The sequence below is a fragment of the Tarenaya hassleriana genome, unplaced genomic scaffold (genome assembly GCF_000463585.1).
Source record: "Tarenaya hassleriana unplaced genomic scaffold, ASM46358v1 Cleome38, whole genome shotgun sequence".
NCBI lineage: Eukaryota > Viridiplantae > Streptophyta > Magnoliopsida > Brassicales > Cleomaceae > Tarenaya > Tarenaya hassleriana.
In genome coordinates, this window is record NW_010966774.1 from 575143 (window position 1) to 597574 (window position 22432).

The following is a 22432-nucleotide window of genomic DNA, read 5'->3' on the forward strand; positions in this document are numbered from 1 at the left end:
ATTCAGATATTTTGCCCACCCCTAAGTGCTATTATTTGAAACCGAGTTTTTGATGTACTTAATGTGTGTGTGTTGGTGGAGATTAGACAAGAACCTCTTATTCTATATTGCACATACATTTTTTTGTGAATAGTAAAAATATATAATTAAAAAAAAAAGAGTTAGACGTAGCGTTTAGCAATTTGGCAACAAAATTCGCAATGATTTTTACTTACAAAATTATACGACCACTAAATAAATGTTGCAAGAGTGTATAAATATGTGTTTAGCAATTGTCAAACAATAAAATGTTACTTGGCTATGTACGTAAAAAAAATTTAAAAACTATATCTACAACTACATCAAAAGAACATTTACTACAAAATATCCAATGAAAACATGCAAGTAAGACATCAAATCAATGTCCCAATTATCTTTCATAAAAGAAAATAAAGAGAGAGAGAGAGAGAGAAAGCAAGTGCACGATGACCAAAAAAAAAATGAAACAAGACACAACAAAAACGTTATATACCGACGAGGTTGACATAACATGTAGAATGTAAAATCATGTCAATGTAACGATTTAAACGGTCTCACTATGTCCCCCCCACACTCAAATGTACGACCAAAAATGAATAAATAGTGAATTTCTAATTGTGCCCTTAATTAAAAGGGAGATTTGGGGGATCTTTGTTAAGCTCCACTTCTAAGATTCTTATATACGTCTTTTTTTAACCCATATTTCTTCTGAATTCCAGGAGTATAATTCAGATTTTTTTATTTATCGAATGTGAATTGTCAAAATTTTGATATTATACTATTGAAAGTGTGACTAGAACTCTATTTATGAAACTTAATGAACCAATAGTTGAAGTACTATTGATTCTAATGGCATATCTAGGGCTCCAATTCTACTTCGTACTTCCCCTGTTAAGTTTTTTTTATATATAATATGGAAGTTTATCGTGTTTTTAATCCAATTATATCTCCTCCCACGTTTGGATTTAAATCTGGAATAAGAGTATATTTTGCATGTTCTCTTATCACTACACCACCTAAGTTTGGGTCTTTATTAGTTTTAAATATGGTTTTAGTTCAAACACACGAAAAAGAGTATTTTATCCAAAATACCCTTTTTAATTAGTTTGTTTTTTTTTCAATATTATTAACGGTTCCTCCCTTATTAAAGATAAAATAAAGAAAAATTTGAAAGAAAAAAAAATAAAAAACACATAGAAAATCCGAAAATGTCATTTATTTCAAAATAAAAGAAATATTCTGAAACGTCACCTAAAATTAAACGAATGAAATATATATTAGTATGTATTTACCAAGTCGGACAATAAACCAAAATAATAGACGAACATATTAAAAACCTCTCTAATGTTTATAAATTAGTATGACAAAGTGGGTAACTAGAAAACCCTTTATGGAGATTCATTTTGGTTTTTTGAAATTTTTATAACAAGATTTAGTTTTTTTTTTTCACTTCATCAATTATAAATTAGAGTGGACTTGCAATAAATAATAAAGTATACTTTCAATTAATTAAAAAATGATGGTACGTAGAGTATATAAAATTTAAATCAAGCTTCTCAGTTGTAATACTCTTGGTAGCTAAAAGAAACCCCTAACAAAAAAAACTTGGATTTATTTATTATAACCAGTATATAAACCCTAAAAGCTACTTTAACCTAATTAGATCACAAAGAAACCCCCCTAAAAGCTAAGCAGAACTTTCCAATTAAATTAATGTATATTTGCGGTTGCAATCTCATGACATATATTACCACCTATTCTAGTTAGAGATCGACATTTATCCAAGATTTGGTCTGACCGGGTTTGGTTCATCCGGTTCAAAGAAATTTAAAAAAAATAAAAATTGGAGTCGGATCCAATTTTTCTTAGGGTTTATTGAGTTTTGTTTTGTATAGTTTTGGTTAAACCAAAATTTAAATAGTAATTTAAATTTGGTAGTTTGTATTGAGTTGTATTAAGGTTTTAATCCATATCAAGTCCAAACAAAATCAAACTCTATAAAATGGTGATAGTTTATATTTTGAGTTTTTTTTTGTTTTAGATCTTAGATTTTGGATTTTAGCTTTTAGTATTTGATTTTGGTGTTTGGTTTTTGTATTATTTGTAAATCCAAAAAATGAAGATTTTGGTTTTTAACTGATTTTTTTCACTAAAATAGTTTTCAAGTTTTTAAGAAAACTAAATTTACAAAATTTTAATTGTCAAATTTTTTTAATTTTTGGATTCTAAAAACTCCATCCATTCAATTGGATACGATTGTGTTTGTGTTTTAACCGATTTTATTGAATCTATCGGTTCTTATTAGTTTTAATTAAATCGAATTAATACACCAATTTTTATATATTTCATTTAAAAATAAATTATTTTAGCATATAGGAACGTAATTTAATACGAAAAGATATATTCGGTTGAAAAAAGGATCTCTGTTTGTAGTTTTGTTTGGTAGTGAATAAAGAAAAGTAGAACAAGATAAGGAACTGAGTATAGTTAAGCTGTCATGAATTCGATCCAATCACAGATCAATTAATTAATTAAAATTAGTTATTAATTTGATAAAGAAATGGTAAAAAAAAAAAGAGACCAACAAAAAAACACATCAGTAGAAAAGGGATGTCGGAGAATGTGATGAGATCAGAGAGAGAGTATGGGCAAACTCTAACTCTGTTTTCCTTTTTTTTTTTTTTTTATAAATATCTACTTTCACTATCACTGTTCTCATAATTAATATTATAATTATTCTTTTGGATAATTATGGAATTACAAGCATATATATTTAACTATTTTAATAAAATGTCGGTTCAAACTGAATATAAAGTATATATAGAACAAAAGTATTTACAGAATTATTATACAACATTTTTTAGACACGGCATTTTGTAAATGTATGTATTGGAAGAAGAAAAAACATAAATACTAGAGCGGTATACAGTTTTACCATTATAGTTGTTAACGAAATTAATTAGTACAAAATTGAAATTATGGATGAATTATAGAAGAAAAATCTGTATTAATGTTTTTTAATAAATTTATCGAAAATATTATCAAATTTATAAATTACTGAAACTGCAATTTTAGTGTGAAAGCAACGTATTAATTATAAATTTTACACAATAAATACTAAAAATATAAAAAAATCAAATCTTGATAGAAAATTAGAAATAGTTTTTGTAACATTATTTTTCTTAAATTCAACAATTAATTTAATAAATGTTAGTTTCCGTAAGTGTATTAAAATACTCTAACTTCATATATTTTTTTAAAAAAATGCATTATCTTTATTTTCAAATAACTATGACTTTAAATCTTTTCTAAATGTTAAGTTAAGATTTTAATACATTTTACCATACATTCGTATTTTGTTCTTCCATAATGAATCAGATAATTTTTATAAAGAAAAAAAATACATTCACTGATTGTATTTAAAAAAAAACTATTACTCTATTGGAATTCGGAAATTATATTTATACAGAAACAGGAAGGGATATAATTCAGAATCTCTTTCAAACTACAAAAACATATTTATTACCCTTAAATAATGGGAATTTAAAAAAAAACAATTTTCGCTGAATATTTACCAATAGCATCATCAATTAAAATAAAACCATTAATAGATTTTTCATTAATGCAAATCCTAGATTTTGCTTTTCATGCACCACAGATCGCAATACTAATTGTGCTTATGATTTCAAAACTATTGGACTATTGCTATTTAATGTAACTCAAATTTGTATTACCTAAAAATAAATACTTCCATGAACTGTTTAATTAATTGGGCTTATTATTTCATATCCCAGTAGGATATAGAAATATATATGGACGAATATTCATGTAGTGCGTGTATGTGTATATTCCAATTAATTATATCTATACTCCGTGGGGTTATAACTTATATGTGTATATAAATTATATTTTTTTTATCTTGTTCCGGGTCCAAATTTTTGTTTTTATATTTAGGGTCACCTTTTCCAAAATGTATATATGGCTTACAATTTTTTTTTATACAAAGTACGTTTAAACAACGTACAAAAGTTAATAAAAAAAAGTATGTTTTATACAAAAAAATATATATATATGTGTATGCATGTATGTGGCACACGTTTGTCCATCCTATATTCTGATACATGGTCCGGGGAATATATATATATATATATATATAATTAAAAATAATTATATTTACATTACGAAATTATATATCTTTTAAAAATAAAATATTGATATTTTTTTTAAAATGATTAATGTGTGGGGGAGTTGAATGGTTATACATCGGTGAATAGTTAGGGTTTCCATCATGGCCATCATCATCATCATCAAGTGGAAAACCAATACGTCACCGTTTTCAAAAGTCATGGAGGGTCAAAGGCTCTTCTTACACCATGCACACATCACAAAAATCATCAGCTTTTGCTCTTTTTCATTATTTATTAACCACGTTTTTTTCCATACATTCGGAAAATTATATTGGATTGGAACTTGTTAGATAACAAGCTTTTTATCACGAAAAAAATATTCAAATCTCTAATATCTTATTATAAAAAAAAAAGGTTAAAATCTCTTACGAACTTAAATTGAAAATATTTTAATAATATTTATATTATCATAAATAAAAAATATCATAATTTTTGTAAATGTACCACATAAATATCTCATTTTTAAAATTGAAAAATAAATACCACAATTTAATCATTTCGTTTCAAATCGATACCAATTTGGTTTTATTTGTCATAAATCGATACAATTATCGATTAATTATATCGATATCTATTTGGTACGGACTGATCAGTTTGGGATATTTATTTAGCAATTTAAAATTTGGTACTTATATTTGATACAAATTGATCAAATTGAGATATTAATTTAGCAAATTAGAAATTAAGGAACTTATATGGTACATTTAGATACATTGTGTTATATTTATGGAGTTTTCCCTATCGTAAATTTGATTATATGAATTATATTTTTTTTTATCAAATTTTATGAGCTTGGATATGAAATGGATGAGCCAATGATGCTTCTATGCTTAATTATATTTTATCATATAGTTATTTTTCATGAAATGATAGTAGTTGATCCAAGGAAATGATATCTAGTCACAAAATTGAATCCTAGATCTAACAGTTTTAAAGGTACTAAATTTTGATAATATTCCACAAAATCTAACTTTTCGGGTCATACACTATAGTTTGTATTAAGCTTAAATCAATTCTGCAACAATTATAAGTTATATAAAATTATAACATGTGCAGTGATGTAATGAATTAGCATTCCTTTTTCTAATTATCATTAGTATTTCAAATTGATTTCAATGTTATTCTTCTACTTTTAAGAATGGAGGGTTATATCTAGGGGTGAACGTTTCGCTTTGGTTTTGAGGAACCGAACCTTATCGAACCGAAAAATACAGTATTTTTCCGATCCGAACCGTCTAAAATTCCTGAACGATATTAATTTTAGAATATCCGAATATTTCCGAACCGAACTGAATTTTTAAAAAAATCTAAAAAACCAAATTTTTTTTAATAAAAATCATAACCGAATTGAACCGAGACCAAAACCAAATCGAATATAATATAATAATCGATTGGTATCTATTTTTATAAAAACGAAAGAATCAAACCGAACCATTTACGTTCCAAACTCGAACCGGATACCGAAACATCCACCCCTCATTATATCTAACCAAAACAAAATTTTTTAAAAAAATTGGTCAAATATAAAAAGCAAGAAGAGCAAAGCCCTTAAAAGGAGGGTCTTAAAAGCAAAGGGGGAAAACAATATTTTTTTAAAAAAAAAAGATAGGAAAAAGAGATGTTAAAGTTGTCTGAGAATAGGACAAGCCATTGGAGCAGGAGAATATATGCTTTCTCAATTTTAGGGTATCACACTCCCAACACCCTTGGCCCATCCTCCCCATATATATATATATGTATGTATGTATGTATATGTATGTATGTATGTATATGCGTGAGTGCATTTAGTTCGTTCATGATGCTCTAAAATATTATATTATGGGCATACATAAACATATGCACAACAACAAGGACACACGCATGTGTAGTTTTGAGGTGTTATTTTATGGGTGGTACTTTATATTCTCATCAATTATTAACTCTCTCCTCCCCCCTCCTTTTTTTCAATATTTTGGGTTTCGTAAACGTATGTATCTAGCATAAAGTTTTGCTCATTTTCATATTATACGAAAAAAATAAAAAAAAAATGAAAATAAAAATACATACTTTATATTATACGAAAAAATATAAAAAATGAAAATAAAAATACATACTTTATAATATAGGCCCACCAAACTGACCAGAATTCCAATACTGTGAATGCATGCATATATGTATATGTATGTATGTATGTATGTATGCATGCATGTATGTATGTATGTATATATGTATGTATGTATGTATATATGTATTAGGGCTGGGCACAAATACCCGAAAATCGGGTATCCGTCGGATACTCGTCTCACGGATACCCGATTTTAGGGTACTCGTAATTTTCAAATCCGAATCCAAATCTCACTTTTTCAATACCCGTGAATCTGAATCCAAATCCGGATAATATAATTTTTAAAATCGAATACCCGCGAGTACCCGATAATTATGATTATAAATAATTATATCTTATATTTATATAATATTTTTATAAAATATAATTATTTTAGATTAAATAATTTCATATATTTTAATATTAATTCAAAAAAATTAAATTTATTATTATTTATCTTTTATTATCTCATTTCTCTCATATATTTTATCATAATTCATCAATTTTTTAAATATATCTTCATTTTTTGAAAATTGTATATATGAATATTGTTATTTTTCTTAAATAAATCCGGATCCGGATATCCGTGAATAACCGACCATTATTTCGGATATCCGTACCCCGGATACTCGTAAATACCAAATCCCGGATACAAATCTTATAACTAAATACCCGAGCCTCCCGGATCCAAATCCAAATCTCTCAATTTTTCCGGGTATCCGACCCGTGCCCACCTCTAATATGTATGTATGTATGTATGTATGTATGTATGTATGTATGTATGTACGTACGTACGTATGTATAGATATTCATAGAAGTAGATCGATTCACAAATACATAAAAGTATAATTGAGGGAAAATGTTTTTTAAAACTATAGAAAATATAAATATGAATGATTTTGGTAATGTACAAGTCTCATGGAATGAAACCACGAGCTAAGTATATTCAAAGCATGTTTTAGCTGTAAAGGAAAGAGCATCCTCAATACATATAACATCATATTCTCGAGTTGATTGTTGTTGAGCGCATATTTTCTACATTTTTTTTGTGTATTCGTACTCCTTTTTTAATCCACCCAAGCCCGAGCCCAAAACCCTCGGACCGAGTGCAGCTTCGGACCGGCCCGATTGACACTCTCTTGTAGTGATTTGAACGAGAGGTCTCAAAACCCGGCATTTGGGTTCGAGTGTAGTGTTGATCAAATATTACATGTCTCATGCAATATCTGAGCCAGAGGGGAGAGGGCGTAAGGTTACGGCCACGAGACCCGGGGTGAGGGCGAGATTACGAGAGGACGATGAATGAAGCTTCGGTTATTTTTTTTAAGATTAGGGTTTAGAGACTTTAAGAGTTTAGGGCTTTAGGCAAGATTTGTTCGGGCCCTTGTCAGTTATTGCTCACTCCTCGAACCTCGGATAGGTACTTCATCACCCTCGCACCCCGATTACCACAGAGATACCCGAGGTCAAAGCCAGATCGGGTAAACCCGGCCGAGAAAAAAAACCGAGAGGGCGAAACAAATATTCAGGTACACCGAAAAAACTCAGATACCCGACCCGTGATCACCTCTAATTGAAACTCTTAGAATTGATAGCGCACATCACTTTGAATTGCGAGACATCGAAAACGAAAGATTCGCATCGTATCTAATATATAATAAAATTTAACAACACATGTTTTTGTGACAAAAGAACGTAAAATAACAAACAAGAGAGACAGTAGTAAGATTGAAAAAGCACGTACTAATACATATACAATCATTATGCTACGTATATAATATATATATATATATATATATATCGGAAACATGTGTGATAGTAACTCGACGGAAATCTGCGATATTAATTCCTGAGGTATAGCGAAAAACACGAGGGAAACCCTAAAAGCACAAAGATGATGCAAGAACCGATGCCATACCTCAGGTTCCCCGAGCTCGATCTGATTTCTCTTTCCACCCTCTCTATATCACGAGGGTTTGCCATCTCTTCTTCGTATCAAACCAAATCTACTCTTTTAGTCTTTTACATGTCTTGAGTTACCTGTTGATCGTTATACTACAGACCCTAGGAGAGAGGTCTCGGCTCGGGTTGCTGTCTCTTTGATTGATCGTTCTTTGCAGGCACGGGAATATTTCGCCATTCTTTAGAAAACATACGGTATGACTCGTTCTTGAGTAGAAACGCTCTTCTTTGATGGCTCACCAGATGCGAGGCTGTCGATGAGACGGGAGATGGTGGCCATGATGAAATGGGTAAGTTGTAGCCGTGTGCATTGGCTTTCCAGCCGGGGGTAAAGGCCAAGCGAACTCTCTGCTTGGAGGCGGGAAAGCACGTCGTCTCTCCAATTCCAGTAGTATGCACATCTCGTGGATGACCTCTGCAACCATTCACGGCAGCAAGATTTTAAAAACACAAAAGTTGCTATGGTTAAACAGTCAGTCCATGAGTGAAAAAATTCAACTTACATCTAATTTTCTAAAGGCCAGCAGAAATATGAATATAAATGAAATATGCGATAACCCACGATTTAAATAACCGCTAGAATTACGTGGCAGGATGTGTTAAAGTAAAATGATCAAACCCGAATCCCAAAAGCAAGTCCGTAAAACCTAACATGTCATTTGCTGACACTGACCATCATTATCGGATCAGAAGTAACTCGTTCAGAATCTTCCGGGCTCAAGGTTTAAGATTTCTTCGTGCTTGGTAGAAAAGATTGGCAATTGAAAAAATACAGATGTGCGAGCGACAAACCTCTTAATTGCTTAGTTGTCACGCCAAACTCCGACCACCAATCTCTCCTGTTGCCTATTCTGGAGCTTTGAAACATGGCAGCAAGGTGCACAGAGGCAGTTGCAATGACATGGGGTTTGTACTGCAACAATAGAGTTGTACGAACCCTACACGCAAAGAAAGAAAGGATATAACATTAATTTTTTTAAGGACCCCCCAAACTATAACGTTCTAGTTCTGAGAATTGATGCGGGAGAAGAGAACTGATATCATGATGAGCAAAGGTCTTTACCAATCATTCACGAAATTCCATGCAGCAGTAGCGACGTCAGGCCAAACATTCAACCTGTTCAAAGCTGCATCCAGAGGCTCATATGGCAATTCAATGTCGAGATCGAAAGCAATTGTGTCCAGCAGAAGCCTCTCCGCAGCCAAGATCAGTTCTTTAAACTCATAGTAATTTTCCTGTAGGCAGAAAATCAGGAATAAAAATGTGCACAATAGGCGACAACGAAAAAAACACACAGATTTATAGTTAAGCTGCTCACTGTTTGATGGATTCTCATTGAGGCAGAAGGATCCCATTCGAAAATTATCTCATAAGCTGCAACAACAAAACCAGAAAGTTGGCATGGCTCATCTTTGGCCTTGCAAGCCAGGAAGAGACTTGCAGTTGCAACCATCTGCCAAATATTTTAATCACCAAGAGCAGTGCAAATCAGGAAACGAGTTTAGCATCAATCACTGTTTTAAGGAAAAGAACAAACAATATAAACTTCTGTACAACCGCTAGCCTCTTGACAGCTTCATAGCAATCCTTTCTAGATAATTTTCAACAAAAGCCTTAATACCTCTATTCATACTCTAAGTAATAGAAACATTGCTCTTTAAGCTCATTACTCATAATAGAAAGTTTCATGAATCCTCTCTTGCCAGGTCATCCAACTTTTTTCCGGTAAGGCTAAAGGACAGGAACAAAAAAAACGAAAAACAGGAAGACCAAGGGACCACAACAGGAAAAATATCACTCTTAATCTTCATTTGATAAATGCACTTAATGAATCAGATATAAATTCAGTATTCTCACCTGCCAATCATTTTTTGCATGAGACTGACACATGTAAAACCGGTGGCACAACACCATTGCGCATGATATAATACCCTGAGACCTGAAAGAGTGGAAGTCTCAGTAGCAATCAACAGGAAAAACTGATGGTGAAACAATATCACAAATCATTTCGTTATTATATTATTTTATGCAACTAAAAAGCTGGAGCTAACCTTTACCAAATCAGCATTTACAACATGTAACTATTCTACGAGACGAGACACATGATTACTGCAAAGGACAAAACACCAGTACCTATGATAGATGATTCAAAAATAGTGGCCGGAGAGAGATGTGCACTTGCTCAGAAAACTAAGAACCTCAGTTGGTAATGGTAGGACGCTGAGGGTTTTGATAACCCAGCAGAGAGTTACAAGTATAGAAATATATCAGATAGTAACGCATAAACAAGTGAACAGCTCCAAGCAAATTCACAACAGATGCAAGCTTCCCACTGCCGAGGAGATGTGAGCCACTAATGATGTAAAGACACCGCATTTTGACTATAATACAAAATAATCTGCTCATGAGAAAAAATGTATAAAACAAATGGATCAGAATTTTAGTTCGAGACCTCTGGGCCACCTCCCCAAAAAGTGGCCCTCCAACAAAATTCATTAGGCTAGCCATGCTTCGTGCATTAAGCACCCGTCTTTCACTAGAAAACGTAAAGATCAGGAAAAACAGAAGTATAAAGATATCTTGTGCAGCACACATGCAAAGAACAACAACCCTACGATTATAAACCAGCAGTTCCCATATAAAAATGATATTTCGAGCTTACACACAGAGCTGCATCCCAAGTCTTTGAAGAAAGCTGCAATACGATGCCCGCAAATATGATTCTTTCTCAAGGGCAATTCCATCCTTCCTAGATGGAGAGAAATGCTCAATCTCTTCTTTGCTGAAATACCACTTAGATCTTCCATGGAAAGGGGCTTCCAGAACAGTTGTGGGCGTCGGATGCGTTTCGAAATGCTGTCGAGAACGCTTCCTCGGATGCTGCTCTTCCATAGTAATCTTTTATATCTCAAGCGGAGACCAGAGGACAGAATATTTAATTTTCCAACTAACTTGGGGATCTGGATGTAAATTCTGTCAATATATCTGCAAATAGAAAACGCCATCAACCATTAATAAGGATGAAGAAATATATGCATCTGTCTCATTGGCATTTATCCCCCGGACAAGCAAATTGATGTTCCTTCTACAACAAAGAAAGGCTACATATTGACAAACGCCATTTGTAAACGAATGCCAATCTGCATTCCATGCTTTCTCATGGTTACTAGAACAGCTTCAGAACATCCCTAGGAGAAGAATCTGGATTTCATTACTAGGGTTTTTTAGAATTTTCTCATCGCAGCAATCTTCAGCAAAATTTCGAAACTCTAAATCACCATCACGAATAAAAGATTTTCAGAATCATATTCCAGTATATTTTCCGATACCGCATGCAAAATCCGTAGCTCAAGAATTAAGCTGAAGAAAAACACGATGAAATTAAGAAACCGGATCGAAGCAAATCATAAAAAAAAACGAGATAAAAGTTACCGCTTAATCAGACAAGGATCTAATCCTAACAATTCAGATACCGACGAACAAGAGCTTAATCGAATTATACGAGAAAGAGAGAAAAAGGGAAGATTTCCAACTGACCCTGTTTGGTTGCCGAGAAAAATCCTTTGGGAATTTGAAGTTTCCTCTCTGCTTGCTTCCTAACCTCCGCCAACTTTTTAAACCCTCGGCCGAAGATATTAAATCGGTGATGGGCTTAATATCTAAGAATCTACCAACTAATGGGCCAATAATGTGAAAATAAAAACTAATGGGCCATTTTTAAATAAATATAATAAGGCCCGAATTCGTATAAAAGCAAATTCAGTTGTTATGGGCCTGAGCTTTAAATTTAAAACTATATATTGTATCTATATATATTATATTTATATTTTCTCGAATAATTAATTAATGAATTCAATACGATTATTTACGATATTTTTTTTCAGTTATAACCAATTAAAAACGTGAGGAATCTTACTCAGACTTTGGCAATAGTTTTTATTTTGAGTTTTTGATTTTTGATTTTAAATTTTTGGTTTTGGCTTTTGTAATATTTATAAATTCAAAAAATTGAGTTTTTGATTTTTAATTTATTTTTTTCACTAAATTAGCTTTTTGAATTTTTAGGAAAACTAAATTTATAAAAGCTTGATTGGTTATTCTTTTTGGTTTTTGTGTTACAAAAACTCTAAAAACCCATTTCATTCGAATAGTATCATCGTATATAAAATATTTATTATTGGTCTGCACCTTTGAATCATGCTCTCTTATTTTTTTTATTAAAAAGATTTGCAAAGAAATTGTTGAGAAAGTGATGTACTATAAAATATAAATCACTCGCATTTTTATTAAAAAGGTCAAATAATAGAATATTTATGTTATTTGAAAAATGAAAAACTCAATTTATTGCTTTGGAGACAAACGATAGTGGGATTCGTTTTGACAATAATCAAAGTATGGAACTAAAATATATTCAACTTTTTCATTAACTGCTTTCATGATCTCTCTTAATTTATATATCAATTTTTAATCTAAATTAATCCTAATTAACTATAAAAATAATTGTTTGATAAAAACAAAATTTAAACAAAATTGAATAGTTTTAAATTGAAATGGAATCCAATAGAATTTGAGTAAAAAAAATCTATATAGATAAAAATTACAAACAAAAAATAAATAAAAAATAAATATGGAAATATATGTATATGTGTATATATATTAACAATTGAGAGGGCAGTTAGATAATTAAGTATGTTATATTGTGGGCAATAATAAAATCTAATGGTAATCATTTGACAATAAAAAATAAGAGACAATAGATTAAAAAAAATATGAACTTTTAAAATTGCTATATAAATACACAAATTTTGAAATTTTTATCAAAACACATGAACTTTACAAATATTATCATAAACGAATATTCACAAATTTTATATAGACTTAAGATAATATTTATAAAGTTTATATATTTTGTAAAAGTTTTAAAGTTCATTATGATAAAAAAATTTTTCAAAAGTTGACGTTTTTCATACTATTGTCCCTAAAAAGAAATATGTTGTTTGATTATAACGAGAATGTGGAAATTCCATGATTTTTTTAATTATAACGAGAATGTGGAAATTCCACGTCATGTGGTAATCATTCGTTCATGGTCCATCCATTTTGTATCTTTATGGATTCTCTAACATCGCATAGAGACTGAATGATTCGTTTAGTTGCTCCTTGAAGAACGTTATACTTGCTATTCATTATTGCATACATCCTATCTCTCATGTATGTATGTATATATATATATATAATTTTTCTAAAATCAAAATTATCCACATAAAAATGTCAAAAAAATAGATATAAGGGTAAAAAAATTGTAAATCTTCAAGAAATATTACTTCCAAATGGTTAATCGGACCAATATCAAATGATCAAACAATAAAAATTTAAACGCCATTTATACAAATTTTGATTTTTTTTTCTTTAGCTCTTTTTTATTCAATATTTCCTACCTATCATGAAATAAACGATATTAGACGATATAGATTAATATGAACTAAACCCCAGAGATAACATAACAAAAAGTATTAAAATTTTAAACATGCAATATATAATAATTTGAATTTTTAGAATTAGAAAAATAAGTGTAATTGACTTTATTTTGATAAAAAAAAATTAATTTGAAATTTTCGAACTCAGTTCAAGTGATCAAATTTCTAAACGATTATTAATTTTAATTATTTTTTTAAAGTGTAATTTCACTTAATTTAATTTGGTAAAAAGTGATTCCGCACACGTGCTTGTAGGGTACATAAAAGATCCCACCCTACCACTAAGTTTTGCAAATTGATCTGATTTCCACTTCTAACTCTTTTGGTAATAATTAAAGTCATAAATCATAGTGCAGAATATGTCATTGCGACGTATTTTTTAATTATTATTTTTTGTAACAAAAATAAAAAGAAAAGGTATTTTATAAATTAAAAAAAAAAGGTATTTTATAATACCTCATATCTCATGACGGACATGTACGGAGTTTCTCAGACATGTGTGCGGTTATGTTCGATCTCGCGTGAGCTGCGCTGCTCAAAGCGAGCGCAACCACTGTGCCAGATCGTTAAACGGCATTATGAGTTTTGAATTATTTATCTTATTGTAAAGTATTACATTTTATAATTTACAAAAATTACACATAAACAACTCGATTAGGGTGGGTACCGCAAAATTTTTAGAAGACCTTGTCTCGTCTTCATCACCATAAATTTTACAAAAATATTATCTCAATCTTTACTTTATAAAATACGGGTGCTTGTAATTCGGATCTAATGAGATTCTCGAACTTGTACTCGCAGATACCCGAACCCATACGAAATTTTGAACTATGAAATGATAGATATAGAAAGTACAAATGAGAGAGATCAAAGTATAAAGAGAAAAGTTCACGATGAAGAGAGATGAGTAAAATTTTGAGAGATGATGAATGGTTGATTCGGTTGCATAGAATGAGATTTGGAATGGTAGAATTTTTGTAAAGAAAGTTTTCGAAGATAAAAAAAATGAACTAAAATAAAAGTATTTTAATAAATAATAAGAATAATTTAGACAAAAATATTATAAATATAAAATATATTTTATATTTTTTAACAAATATACCGGGTATCCCTGGATACTCTTTGTAAAATAATTGAACCCTCACTCGGACTCGGAGGACGAAAACTTGGCCTTATTAATACTCGATCTCATCATCGTTAATATTCAGATACTCTTTATTCGGATACTTGTTAAGTCGGGTACTCCAAACCTACGGGTTACGGGTTAAAACGCTCATCCCTAAACTCAATTTTCTAAAGTATATCAAATAAATATCTTAACTTTTAATTTAACAAAATAATACATATTAAAATATACCAAATTAATATATCAACTTTTGAAATTGTGTCAAATTAGTACTTCAACTCTTAAAATTGAAGTCAATTTTCAACCAAGATCCAAATCGATTTAGACGTATTAATTTGATATATTTTAATATTTGAAATATTATATTATCAAATTAAAAATTAATATACTTATTTAATATATTTTGAAAAGTTGAGATGTTTATATGATATTTTTTTCTTTTTAAATATATATTGAAAACTTTTAAAATATTGAATCTGTTATTTTACTAAATTCTTTTGTCAATGACATAAATTTAAAACAATTATACCAACAAAATTAAAAGTGAAATGTAACCACAGGTTTATATTAGCTACATGAGTTTTCATAGTTTTTACAATTCACAAATCAATCTCGAATTGTTTTTTTTAGATTTTATTTGAGTTTCATGGTTTTGAATGTTTTGTAAAACAAGTGTTTTAAATTAAATTAAATTCGATTTCTGAAATAAAAAAAATTGTAAAACAAGTGAATAGTTATAATGAAATTTTTTCAAAATTGATTTAATTTATATTCAAATATAATTAATTTGGATTGAAAATATTAAATCAAAACAAAACTGAATTAACTATAATTTATTTCATTTATATATTTTTGTTTCTTTTTTCCGTAGTTTCGGTATCCTAAATTCAATCAAATGTTACTAATACGTTTAAAAACTAAATGCAATTTTATATAGTAAAAAAAATCGTGTATCGCGTACCGTCTAATTATACTATTTATTTAATTTAATAAAGATATATGTAATATATATACACAAATATAACAAAGTACTTTTTCAAGTTTTATACATAAAGGATGTGTAAATGATTAAGTATCTTGATGTAATCGGATAAGAGAGACTTGAAATTCAGCACTCACACACAATGGTGCGCACTACGCACCAACTTTATTTAATTCCAATCCTAACGAACCAATTTTTGTCTAAGCCCCTTAATTTAATGTTTATAATTTTTTTTTGTTAACTTTTATACTTTTTTTTTAAATATAAAAATATGATAGGATCTTATTAAATATAAGGAAGTTTTATCATTTACTAAATAGATTTATTCATTAGACTACTTATTGATCTATTCATAACGCATCATGATCTAATAAATCATGCGCACACACAATTTCCAATACGCATATATATATATACACACACATACAACACTCACGTATGATTTTATATACAACATATATGCTCATATACATTACGTATACGAATTCTATGTACATGTATATAGATATTTACCACACGACTAATATAATTATAGGCGGGTGTTTCGGTATTCGGTTTGGATTCGTTTCAATAATTGTTCGGTTCGGTTCTTTTGGTTTTATAAAAATATATATCAACCAGTTATTATTTCATATTCAGTTCGGTTGGATTTCAGTTTCAGTTTGGTTTTTATTAAAAGAAATTAGATTTTCTTAATAAATTTTTCGGTTTTCGAATTTTTTTAAAATCAGTTCTGATTTCGAAAAATTCAGTTTTTCAAAAAAAAAAACATCATTCGAGAAATTTTGATGATTTGGTTCGGGAACGATGCGGTATTTTTCAGTTCTATACGGTTTGATTTTGAAAAATTCGGTTTTGCAAAAAGAAATTACCGGATCATTCGGTTTAAAAACGATATCGTATTTTTTGATTCGGTTCTAAATAACCGTACCGAATCGCCGACCCTAGATATAATACATATGGAATAAAGGAAGGTTGACCTTGCGAGACAAACAATTTCTAATATTGGAACCTAAAAATATTTCACGAGAATCTTTCCTAAATAATATCCTAATAAATACAAATTTCCAACAAAATTATGGGCACAAACACAGAATAATATCATTCCCATTGATTAAATATATAAAGGGTTCTCTAACTTTATTCTATCAATAACTAATTAGAGGCAGACGAAAAAAACCCAATTTCTTAATGTCTTTTATAAACGATTCTTTGGAATTTAAATTAATATTTTCCTTTAAAATATAAAGCCAATAGAACCGAATTATAATCAAATCGATATAGTTTATACAAAAATAGAAAAATCAAAATCCGAAATATGGACCCTGTTTGCTAATTTTGATACTTAAAGACATATGTTCATTGTATGATAATACGGTATATTTACAAAATATGTTCATCAAAATATGTCAAAATAAGGCAACTTTAATGAGAATACTTAATTACTTATATAGTAAGGTTTGTAATTAATGTCATTATTTTGTTATTGTAAATCATTAATCATAATTCATAGTATATAGAAGAGGTACAATGAAAAAAAAGGCTTTTTATTTATATAATTCCATTCTCTTCGCCGTTAGCTTTTTCTGCCAAAACACTCCACCATGCGATACTCAAACCTCTTGACAACATCCTCCGGCATAGACACCTGAACCCTAACGGCGTCAAAGTTACCGGCGACCGGTAAAAACAAACAGTAAATATCACTCGTTAACGAGCCCATATACAAAGGCTTTCCTCCTCCCAAATCCAAATCCTCCAGTCCAAATTTCGCCCATTGCGATATAACCAAAGCGCAAGAGACGTCGGTTTTTACCGTTTTATCCTCCAGCAAATCTACCATCGATCTGATATAGTCATCGGTTATCTTCGATTTCGCTTCCTGGACCAATTTTACCGCATGGGAAATATTCATATTTACCAGCTCCTGTACCTTGGTTTCAGCACAAGCTAGTACAAATCCATTCCCATAATACCCTTGTGGTAACTCTGGAGTCAACTTTTTTCTCACGTTGACCGAAAACAACAGTTTGACTGGCATGGTCAACGGTAAATCAAGGGAATGTGCCCACGAGCGCCACGTGTGAGCAGCGAGTGCCTCGAATGCGGTGCATTTTAGCGATGGGGCGCATGTTTTCTTGAGGCGGAGGATAAGGGAAGGGGTGAAGGTTAAGGTGGCGGGAGAGAGTGGCTGGGACTGTAAATATTTTGTGACGTCGAGGGTAATAATATTGGAGGAGGCTTTCTGGTCGCCGAGGGTGATTCGGGTAAATCCAGGGTGCGAGTGGGTGACACGTGGAGGGTCACGGGGTTTCAGCACGTGTCGAAAGTGGAATGGTTGGATTGGAAGATGATGATCGTGGTAGGGCCCAGTGATGAGGTGGGCCCATGCATGAAAGAACTGGGATGTACCGATGCCGTCGCACAGGCAATGGTTGATTGCGGTGCAGAGGATCATACCCCCGCAACGGAGTTTCGTCACCTGCCGTCAAAGATAAAAACGGGGAGTCAGTTAAAACGCCGTCGTTCCGTCCCCAGCATAATATTTTATTTTCCTTTTTCTTTTGGAATGTTTTTTTTTCCACAATTCTTTTGCAATGGTTATTAGTTTCAAATATTATTTAAATTATATATAATAATATTTGGTTAAATAATGAACTGGGAATTAATATACCGGAGAATAAATTGATAGACCATCAGACGGAATTTATTTTATGATAAAAAAACTTGTAATTGCATTCGTATACAACGATGAAATCCAAATAAAATTGTAGAAAAAAATTGATATAAATATTTTGAAATTTATAGATACACCACGTAAGTAGGTAATAACCTGCGGACCAAAAATTCGTAGGAAATTTTAAAAAAATTATTATTAATGTAACCATTAAATACTGATTCACAATTCGTAGAAATCAGAATTATGTAAATATCACAATAAAGAATTAAATAAAATGATTATAAAAGGACGTACAAGAACGAAAATCAAATTCATGATTAAAAAAATAAAAATCAGAGATTCAGCTGTCGAAGAGAAACGAGAACGAACCTGAATGACAAGGGGAGGAATATCCAAGAAACTGGAAGCTTGAGCCTTAAACAAAAGCTTCCTCCATGACCTGTTTGGCTTCCGAGAAAGCTGAAGAAAATCGTTGGAAGTGATATCCATGAAAGCTTCGGCGAAAACAGCTCCTTGCCCATTGCAGTCAATCTCGAGCTTGTTCTGATTCCGATCACCGGAGGGTTTAACGGCCCTGATCCGACCAGCTAAAGGGTAGTAATCGACAAGAACCCTAGAGAGAGAATCTCTGAGAATCTCACAGTCGATGGGTTTTTGGAAGACGTAGAGGTATTTGATCGAGAATCTGAGAAAATGATGGTCGTCGAGGTTCGAGAGGTAGAGACAGTGATTTGGTGTCGGAGATTTCGGAGTTATTATGTTTGGTTCGTCTCTTTCATAGACGCAATCTGGTAGTTCTTGCATGTTTTTTTGTCCTGTTTTTTTTTTCTTTGATCTGTTTTTTTTTCTATGAGAGAGAGAGATGAAGTAAAGGGAAAGTGAGAGTGAAATATGTAGGTAGACAAACTCGAGCGGTGGGCATTTCGGTATTCAATTCATCAAAGATTTGGTTTGATTATTTCGATTTTATAAAATATGTATTAATCGATTATTATATCATATTTGATTCGATTCGTTTTCGATTTTGGATTGGTTCGATTTGATTCAAACCTTTATTAAGAAAATTTTAGATTTTTTTTAAGAAATCAATTTTTCAAATCTTTTTAAAATCGTTTCGGTTTTTAAAAAATTCGGTTTTCTTAAAAACACGGTTTGAGAGTTTTTCAATTCGATAAGAATTTGGTTTTAAAGAACCGTACGGAAAAGCCTAATCAGTTAAAAAAAAAACAAATGTGTTCGAAATATTAGACCGCTTAAAGAGAATCAAATCAATATATATATATATATATATATATATATATAATCGTATTTAAAAAATGAAAATATTGGGAATATTACCTTTCTCTTTGAATTCAGATTGAAAAGATAAAATAGCGTCGGCTTCTTTGTCGGGACTTTTTAAAGTGCAATGTTTCAGGTCTCGTTCTACTGAATCCATAAACTTTTTAAATATATAAAAAACGAGCAAATAAAACTAAATATTGAGAGCCTTAATGGTTAATAGTTAGCATAGATAATTCATCATCTTTGTCCAAGAAATTAGAGATTCGAACCCTACCCCTAAAAATAAAGTTATCTTTCAGATTATTCATTTATCGTTTAATGCGCTAATCTAATAACTAAACGAAGATGTGTAAAGTTTAAAAATGTCAATTCATAGTTAAATATCAACTAAAAAAACTAAATATTGGCAAGATGACATTTTATTTTATACCATTCTAAAATAATTTTCATAAGATACGTTTGTAATAAATTAAAACAATATCATACAATATAATATGATATAACAATTTTATAAATCTTAATCCAATAAAAATAGAAAAATAATTAAAATATGTAAAATAATTCATACAGAGTATCTAATAAATTAGTATTTCAAAATAATAAATTAATCCTTTCTACAATTTGAGAAATCCACTTTATTATTGTACTAAGATTACAATATTTTAATTTATATTAGGATAAAATGTGAAGCTAGATAATTTTTTTAAAGATTAGTTTGATTATTTCTATAGAAAATTAATTAGTTTAAAAATAATCATGTTTAATATGATCAATTACATAATATAAAATAGAAAAAAAATATTTATATATGCATTTTTTTATAAATTAATATTTTAAATATTATGATGTATTTTAATATGAAAATTTATATGTTTATAATACGTGATATATATATATATATGGATATAAAATAGTTATAAAAATGATTTAAAAAAATTTAAAATAATTTAGGTTGAATTTTTTGGCTGTTTTCTAATTACTTTTTAATATATTTTTTAATTAAAATTATTATGACCGCAAATATAATTTTTCTTTGAACAGAATAACTATTAACTTTTATTTAAAAATTACCGTGATACAATATTAATAACAATTGAAGAATCTAGAACATCTCTTGATTATATGAATTAAAAATATATACTTTAAAGTTATTATAAAAATAATAATTTTGAATAGAGATAAAATTATATTTTTTAGTTTATGTAATAGACAAAAAATACATGAAATTTCTAGAAAAAATGAGATTAATACATGATGTATATTATATGATTAATTTATATGTTAGTTATATAAATTATCATATCCTGTGAAGTTATTATAAAAACTATAAAGTTTTTATAATCATATCCTATATAATTTATATACTAAAATTTCGTATTGCAAAATTCTACATAATAATATGGATATACTCTATAAAAAATTCTGAAAAAAAAAATATAATGAGGATGATTTGTATCAATTTGGCGACCAACTCCTCAAATTGATTAATTGCGTACATTGTAAAAACTTGAACTTTTAATAAGCTAAAAATATTTTATTTTATGTTGATTTTTGGGAATAATTTACAAGATTATGATTTATTTCCATTCTTTTTAAAAATTTTAAGGTTTAATATAAGAATTAAAAAGAGTTAATGTATTTATTTGGTAATTTTAAAAAGAGTTAATGTTTTTAAAAATGATGTTTGCCTAATTTTACATGAGTTCAGTTTTTATTAAAAAACAATTATTTTTATAAAAATGTCAGTTTCATATAAATTTTTAAATATTTTTATATTAATATAGGATTCAATTTCATATTTTATATATATATATATATATATATATTACTCAATTAGAATCTATTCAAAATTTTAAAATTGAATCGAAAAGATTTATCTATCCTATAAAAATACGGTGGCATCTCATAGGGCCAAGACATTCCTAAGGCTATGATGAGATGATAACCATCAAATGTGGGAAGACAAATTATAAAAACAAAAAAACAAAAGGTTAAATGGTCATAGATGACTCATATCCTTCATAGACATACTTTTTTAATACAAAAAATAAATCTTTAAACAAAAAGCTTTGAATACTTAGGGCCTTAGGCCATGGAATAGTTTTTTTTTTTTATATATTTTTATGTTTTAAAAACCAAAAAATTGATAATCAAGTTTTTGTATAATTATTTTTTCTAAAAACTTAAAAAGCCACCTTAATAAAAAAATCAACTAAAAACTAAAAAACTCTATTTTTTTTGGATTTACGAAAACCAAAAGCCAAAATCTAAAATTCAAAAACCAAAAATCAAAAACTCAAAATAAAAACTATTACCATTGCTACTCTTAACCTTTTCTCAATCCCAAGTTCCGCTACATCTTTGATAAGTTTAATTACATATATGCCTTTCTAATATGAGATCGGAAATACGATCACATGACTCAAATGTTCTACTACAAAATTTCAGTAAATTTGATCTCTATATCAATTGATTTTGATTCTAATAAAAATTAGAGAATCATACTGATTGTTTAAAAAAAATATATATTCCCTAATCGTGGATGTTCATAAACTTTAAATAATATTTTTTTATAATTCAAAAGTTTATCGGATTTTCGGTGCAACTAAACTTCTCAAAAGACCAAAAACTC

At 29.5% G+C, this 22432-nt stretch overlaps 2 protein-coding genes across 4 annotated transcripts; both read right to left on the reverse strand.

Moving 5' to 3' along the window:
* Positions 1 to 7931: 7931 nt before the first annotated feature.
* LOC104822833 (cyclin-T1-3) lies at positions 7932 to 11867 on the reverse strand. Of its 3 annotated transcripts, none has more exons than XM_010554185.1 (7): positions 11789 to 11867; positions 10914 to 11236; positions 10109 to 10190; positions 9570 to 9704; positions 9314 to 9486; positions 9043 to 9188; positions 7932 to 8665 (listed from the first exon to the last, which is right to left on the reverse strand). In XM_010554185.1, exons 2-7 carry the CDS (start codon positions 11141 to 11143, stop codon positions 8487 to 8489), a joined length of 945 nt encoding a protein of 314 aa, XP_010552487.1. In that variant the 5' UTR covers positions 11144 to 11236; positions 11789 to 11867; the 3' UTR covers positions 7932 to 8486. The 3 variants fall into 3 exon arrangements, with proteins under 3 accessions (XP_010552487.1, XP_010552488.1, XP_019059136.1); XM_010554186.2 differs by lacking the exon at positions 11789 to 11867 and adding an exon at positions 11684 to 11779; XM_019203591.1 differs by lacking the exons at positions 10914 to 11236; positions 11789 to 11867 and adding an exon at positions 10385 to 10477.
* Positions 11868 to 17301: 5434 nt separating this feature from the next.
* Positions 17302 to 19383, reverse strand: LOC104822832 (omega-hydroxypalmitate O-feruloyl transferase). The gene is made up of 2 exons (XM_010554184.1): positions 18886 to 19383; positions 17302 to 18318 (listed from the first exon to the last, which is right to left on the reverse strand). Exons 1-2 carry the CDS (start codon positions 19318 to 19320, stop codon positions 17413 to 17415), a joined length of 1341 nt encoding a protein of 446 aa, XP_010552486.1. The 5' UTR covers positions 19321 to 19383; the 3' UTR covers positions 17302 to 17412.
* Positions 19384 to 22432: the final 3049 nt, after the last annotated feature.

Coding starts and splice junctions, on each gene's coding strand:
- LOC104822833 (XM_010554185.1), bottom strand. CDS start 11,143: ATGGAAGAGCAGCATCCGAGGAAGCGTTCTCGACAGCATTTCGAAACG. Junction 9,189..9,313: donor TGGAATTTCGTGAATGATTG/GTAAAGACCTTT, acceptor CTTTGCGTGTAG/GGTTCGTACAACTCTATTGT. Junction 8,666..9,042: donor GACAACTAAGCAATTAAGAG/GTTTGTCGCTCG, acceptor GAATGGTTGCAG/AGGTCATCCACGAGATGTGC.
- LOC104822832 (XM_010554184.1), bottom strand. CDS start 19,320: ATGCAAGAACTACCAGATTGCGTCTATGAAAGAGACGAACCAAACATA. Junction 18,319..18,885: donor TTCCTCCCCTTGTCATTCAG/GTTCGTTCTCGT, acceptor CTTTGACGGCAG/GTGACGAAACTCCGTTGCGG.